General features: G+C 37.4%; 2 protein-coding genes across 2 annotated transcripts; one reads left to right on the top strand and one right to left on the bottom strand.

The window, feature by feature from the left end:
- Positions 1-261: 261 nt before the first annotated feature.
- Positions 262-4,074, top strand: LOC139774341 (adenosine 5'-monophosphoramidase HINT3). Its single transcript, XM_071709549.1, has 6 exons — positions 262-677; positions 798-915; positions 1,164-1,357; positions 1,446-2,121; positions 2,360-2,489; positions 2,630-4,074. Exons 1-4 carry the CDS (start codon positions 603-605, stop codon positions 1,485-1,487), a joined length of 429 nt encoding a protein of 142 aa, XP_071565650.1. The 5' UTR covers positions 262-602; the 3' UTR covers positions 1,488-2,121; positions 2,360-2,489; positions 2,630-4,074.
- Positions 1,599-3,889, bottom strand: LOC139774333 (mitochondrial enolase superfamily member 1-like). Its single transcript, XM_071709537.1, has 6 exons — positions 3,747-3,889; positions 3,347-3,452; positions 3,154-3,269; positions 2,928-3,082; positions 2,260-2,843; positions 1,599-2,124 (listed from the first exon to the last, which is right to left on the bottom strand). The coding sequence occupies exons 1-6, from the start codon at positions 3,825-3,827 to the stop codon at positions 1,823-1,825; spliced, it is 1,344 nt and encodes a 447-aa protein (XP_071565638.1). The 5' UTR covers positions 3,828-3,889; the 3' UTR covers positions 1,599-1,822.
- Positions 4,075-6,000: the final 1,926 nt, after the last annotated feature.

The following is a 6,000-nucleotide window of genomic DNA, read 5'->3' as shown; positions in this document are numbered from 1 at the left end:
GTCTTTCTAGACCCTCGTCAGTCGCCAAGTTACGCGAAAAACATATTCAGCGAGGAGGTTGTCGGAGCATCCCTCGTCACACTCGCCCGTCGCTCCAAATACAAAATATAAACGCCGCATGGACTGACGCGGTTGCTGTGGAAATCAGGATGCCTCCAGGATGCCTGGCTGCAATAACGCGCTCTGATTGGTCAGTGCGGTTCTTATAGAAAGTCAAAATCACGTGGGCACCCGGCGCACCCCGCGCATCCGCGTATCAGCACCATCAGCTTGCATCTTGCATCAGCTGTTCAGTAATCTCCTTGCCCAACATGCTCCCCGGATAAATTTGCGATTTTTCGATAGTCTAGAAAGACGCATGTATAGGTCTATATTTCTGTATTCTCAACTTTTCGTTACTGTCTATCGGTATGGTTCTCGAAAGATGTGCTCCGACGACTTTTCAGTTGCTCGTGTCAGATATTCGACATATACACAGTGTGCACGGTGTTCAGTCCATACTCCACAGTGGTGCCCCAGTCATTTAGAGTGTTTAGACTTCCGCGATAAGCTGTCATCAGATATCACCGAATTAAATATCGTCGAAATTGACGTAGATTTCAATGGCTCAGCAGCTGGCAAATTGCGTCTTCTGTAAAATTATTAGGGACGAGGAACCTGGTGAGAAAATTTACGAGGTATGGCAGTTAACCTCAAACGAATTTTTTGACAGCTATAGATACACTTATATACATACAAGTTTAATTTATATTAGTGAGCAAATGTTTCTAACGTGCATAATATGTTTTTGTCGCCAGGATGAAGACCTTACGTGTATTAAAGATATTAATCCAGTATCCACGCATCATTATTTGATATTACCGAAAAAACATATACGTAACGCGAAAACACTTCAGCCTGAAGACTCTGAACTTTGTAAGTATCACAGGCTTATCTTTATTAACATATTTAACTTGAATTTTATTTATTTATTGCATAATCTGCAATATTTTTTTGTTACATCATCGAGTAGTAAAATGTTTATTAAATTATTTTATACATACCCTTGAAAATATATCTGAAAGTTTGTCTTCTTTGTTTCTGTTAAAATTTTATGCATTTCTAGTTTAACAATTGATTATTGATATTTCTATTATTCTCTGATTATATCTGAATACTTTCAGATGACAAGATCGTTGCTGCAGTAGACATTATCTCCGAAAAGATGAATCTTGATTCTGCGTCTACGCGAACAGGGTTTCATTGGCCGCCCTTTAATACCGTCGATCATTTACATTTACACGTTATTTCGCCAATAGAGAAAATGAACGCTGTGAGAAAGATGATGTTCAATCCCAATATGTTTTGGTTTGTGAGCGTAAGTATAGAGATTGTAGAGCTTATTGGGTAAATACTGTAAGTGATAAATCTCCATTATACATATTGTTATCCTTTTTTTTTTACAGACAGACTATGTGAAATCTCGCCTGGAAAACTGTAAACTGTAGGCCATTATTGTGGTTTTATTTGTTAATTGTCTTCCTGGCAGCGCGATAAAAATCTTGTACAATGTGTTAGCATTTGATGCGATTACGGGCTTAAGAACATTTATTACAAGATACGACAAAGATTATATGTTTATTGAAAATTAAGTGAGATCGCATTACAATTTTATTTTTATATTAAATGTATATAAGCGTGCATATATCTCATTTTTGTTGTAATATCTGTTCTGGTATGTATTATATATCTGTTGTATCTTTAAAAGATGTATATACAGTTTTACGTAGATTGTTTTTATAAAAGAATTATAGGTACAGTTGAATCTTTGAAAAAAAAATCTCTAATCATCTCTTTCCTCAGTTTCTTTTTCTTTAGTAATCTTGTTTTTCCAATAAGTGCCATCTGGATAGGCGTACTTTGAGATGGTCTCTTCTTTAAGTTTAGTTGAGTATCCAGGACGCTCGGGCGGCATGTAATGCGCATTCCTAATGCGAACGGGATCCTCGAAGTGCTCGTGCTGCTGGTCCACGTATTCTATCATGCGATTTTCAGTGGTCTGACTTAAGCAAACGTAGTCCCACATTTGGAGGTGCTGAATCATCTCGCACAAACCTACTCCACCGGCATGCGGACAAACTGGTACTGTAAATAAATAAAAAATTTTCCACTTCGTATTTTGTTTTCTTTTAAATAGAAATTGATTATGGATTCGTCATTCTGTTCTTTGAAAATGGAAAGATCAAGTCTATAGATTTAAGTTATCGATAGCAAACTTACTTTGAGTTATGTCTGCCATTAAGTACACAGCCAGGAGCTCGTTAATTCCGCCGATCCTCGCCGAATCGACCTGACAATAGTTGATCGCGTGGTGTTTCAGGAACTGCTTGAACATAACGCGATTCGCGCACATCTCGCCGGTGGCCACTCCGATATTGTACGGCTTTAATTCTTTGAGAATCTCAGCGTGTCCGTAGACATCGTCGGGTGACGTCGGTTCCTCTATCCAGGTGGGTTTAAACTCTCTCAGCTCCTTCATCCACTCGATCGCCTCGTTCACGTCCCACACCTGGTTCGCGTCCATCATCAATTTGTTCTCATAGCCTATCGCCTCACGTATAATCTTGCACCTTTTAATATCGTTCTGCAGATCCTGGCCCACTTTGATCTTGAACGCCGTATAACCGGAGTCCAGAAAGCTCTTGCAAAGATCCTTGAGCTTCTCATCGCTGTAGCCCAGCCATCCGACTTGAGTGGTGTACGCGGGATATCCGTTCTTTTGCAGCTTCTTTTTTTGTTCTTGCCTAAGTTTCATTTTGTCCTCAAGTATTTTTATCGCGCTCTCCCTGTTCACTATGTCTTTACTGCATACAGAAATGCGTACACAGAATTGTGTCATGAACGAGAATATAACTCTGCACTTTGGTTTACAAAAAATTTCGGCTTACACGTATCTGAAGTCTATGACGGAAACGAGTTTCTTGGGTGACATGTCCGAAAGAAGCTCCCAGACAGGTTTATCCTCGACACGTGCCCACAAGTCCCACAATGCGTTTATAATAGCTGCTGTAGCTAGGTGTATCACGCCTTTCTCCGGTCCGACCTAAAACATCTAGATTATATCCCGGCAATCGTCATATTTTAATCATTATGTCACTCTTCGTTATACGTTACCCATCGCAGTTGCGAGTCGCTCGTTAAACGTCTCCAAAAATTCGCAAAATCCTCGTAAATCCATTTTAGTTTCCGATTCACCACGATCTTGGCTAGAGCGTTACATGCTTGTACAACTACAAAAATTATTATTATTGGTATAGCGCGTATGTGTAACTGAAGTATCATGAATATATATTAATATATAAAATACCGATTTCAGTTCCTCTTCCCAAGGTAAACGTAAGACCATATCCTTCACATTCTTTTTTGTTTGTTTTAATTGTTACATACACGCAAGAATAATCAGGATCGGTATGCTGTTGTTATAAATAAAGACATCAAATATAATCTTGAGAGTACATATATTAAACATGTAAATAAGCTTGACTAACATCATTTAAGAAAATTAATAATAATTAGTTTAACATGCAATCTATAAAGTGTTACCTTAATTAATATTTATTTACTATTAGATTTATTAATTGCTATTAATATTTATCTTAATAATTTATTATATTAACAAATTAGATAATTTACATGTTATAAATGCATATGCTGATTTACCAGAATAAGCGAGCATGTCATTATGCAAATTATCTAATAATGCATACCATTGCATCGCTTCCATCACGATTTAACGATGTCGGAAACCTTATATCCTTCACCTCGATAGCGGTAATTCTGGCCTCCATTCTCCTAAATTGCACCGAGTACTTTTAAAACGACAATGACAACGAGAAACCGACTGGACGATATTCTCGAAGCGTTACGTCTTAAATATGTAAACATATCGCTTGCTTCTTATCGTCTTACGTAAATATTTGTGTCGTAAGTTTATCGCGTCGCGCGATATCAACAATATCTGCTTGAAGATAATTATGAAAATTATTTTCACGGAACTGTCCTGTACGTTGTTGCAAATATATAATATTAAATACAGACGTATATTAATTAATTTATTTAAACGTTAACGTGTAATATAATTTTCGAATGTTTCTCAACGAAAATATCGAAGGATGCTATATTTTTTATCGCTCTTTCCAACGTTACATTTTGCCAGTTCAGAGATTTTATTCGAAGCTAATCTGATAACATCTGCCAGCTCAATTTAGGCAAGGAAAAAATAATAAGTACATAAATCCTGATTATACTGATTTATAACGTCATTAATCTGATCTACGAATTAAAATAATTACTTAAAATTTAAAATAACAGTTCTAAAAAATAAAAGCAACCGCGGGAGTAAAATTTGCACGCCTTATTTTCATATTATTATTAATATCATACCATATTTTTTACGTTCTGTTTTATTATATATACCATAATATACAAATAAATAGCGTTACACCTTTATTTTCAAAGCATTTTGATGAAACTAAGGTTGCATCGGACATCGTATGATGAATAATATCTAAAGCAATTGCTGTAGCGCGTAGTAATGATTCTTCAATTGAAGGCTTGCGTATTCCATGACTTATCAACCATTCTCAGCCTAGTAGTCATTACATTATATATAATGGTAGAAAATAACATATTCTACCTAGACTTCCTTTATGCTTCCAAAAGGAAGAATTCAAAGTACAAAGGGGGTACAAAGTACATATTAAACTAGCTTAAGCTGTCCGGCGTTGCCCGTCGAGGAATCCGTGAAAACACATTTTACCCCTTTTCACCCCGTCAGGGGTTGAATTTCTAAAAATCTCTTCTTAGTGGGTGCTTATTACAATTACGTCATGGAAGGAATATACTCCCCGAATTTCACGTTTCTAGGTTTAGGGGTTTTGGCTGGGCGTTGATGAGTCAGTCGGGACATTTGTTTATATGTATATAGATAGATAGATAGATAGATAGGTAGATAGATGGCCAGTAGAACACTTTATTCACATAGTAAGTAGGACATAAAAAAAATTAACTTATTTCAATTATATGATTGTTTCATGTGTTGCAAGAGCGGTGAAATTCGACAGGCTACTTTCGACGTATACAATGGTACTGCAATCACGTTACGAAAATATCTGCAAATAATTATGCTAAAGGCTCAAAACTCAATAATTGTTGCAATACCGTGCGTTATGCATGCATTATCTTTAAATTACTACGCATCGGTGAGAAAAGAATTTATAAATATTGTTTTAACGTTGATCATACACATCATATCGTGCTGACAAATCATCATTCGCACAATTTGATACGTACAACGATCGAGTTATTTCTTGTAATGATTAATTACCTAATCATGTCATTGTACAATCAAATATATGGCAAAAGAATCGCTTTTAATATTATCAGTCTTCAACTGATATACAATTCCTCGTTATAATACGAGAAACGAGGCTGCCTAGCGGTGAAAGCTCCTCGAAAGCTTGTTGTGGTCCTTTGTATCGAGATCATACCGACGCGCGCGGCAGGTTGCCCGGTTGCCGTCCCGCTGGCGCGCTCGCTCCCGGCGAGGCGCGGACAACGGGTTGCCGTTTGGCAGGGGCGCGCTTGCACGCGATCGGCGGTATGGCGGTCGAGCCGCCGCGCCGTTCGACAGGAGCGCGCTCATAGCCGCCACATATAATATAATATCATAATTTCATAATTATATAATATTATGATCTTGTCGAGAAAATTTTCAATTGTATGTTATACGTGCGTACGCGCGTGTATACCTGCATGCGCGGCATGCGTACGTACGTACGTGCATGCGTGCATTAGTGCTCGTAAAATAATGTATATCATTTAGTAAAGTTTATTATGCACAAATTTAAGAACTTTCATAACTTACCGTTTTCTTACAGTTTGTTGAAATATAAATTTATACTATTCCGTGTTGTCAGTGTGGAGTATTACGTACGTGCAAGAATGGTCGACGCGATCATG

Source organism: Temnothorax nylanderi, unplaced genomic scaffold (assembly GCF_030848795.1).
Source record: "Temnothorax nylanderi isolate EJ_2023f unplaced genomic scaffold, tnyl_v1.0 TNYL_tig0004_pilon, whole genome shotgun sequence".
Classification (NCBI taxonomy): domain Eukaryota; kingdom Metazoa; phylum Arthropoda; class Insecta; order Hymenoptera; family Formicidae; genus Temnothorax; species Temnothorax nylanderi.
Note: the sequence above shows the minus strand (reverse complement) of the source record. Positions and strands in the feature narration are given on the sequence as shown.

What these genes read in the sequence shown, in the direction of transcription:
- LOC139774341 (XM_071709549.1), top strand. Translation starts at nt 603, where the DNA reads ATGGCTCAGCAGCTGGCAAATTGCGTCTTCTGTAAAATTATTAGGGAC. An exon ending in CTGGTGAGAAAATTTACGAG is followed by an intron (nt 678 to 797) that starts GTATGGCAGTTA and finishes TTTTGTCGCCAG; the next exon opens with GATGAAGACCTTACGTGTAT. An exon ending in ATATGTTTTGGTTTGTGAGC is followed by an intron (nt 1,358 to 1,445) that starts GTAAGTATAGAG and finishes TTTTTTTTACAG; the next exon opens with ACAGACTATGTGAAATCTCG.
- LOC139774333 (XM_071709537.1), bottom strand. Translation starts at nt 3,827, where the DNA reads ATGGAGGCCAGAATTACCGCTATCGAGGTGAAGGATATAAGGTTTCCG. An exon ending in GTGATGGAAGCGATGCAATG is followed by an intron (nt 3,453 to 3,746) that starts GTATGCATTATT and finishes TTATAACAACAG; the next exon opens with CATACCGATCCTGATTATTC. An exon ending in GTCATAGACTTCAGATACGT is followed by an intron (nt 2,844 to 2,927) that starts GTAAGCCGAAAT and finishes TTCTGTATGCAG; the next exon opens with TAAAGACATAGTGAACAGGG.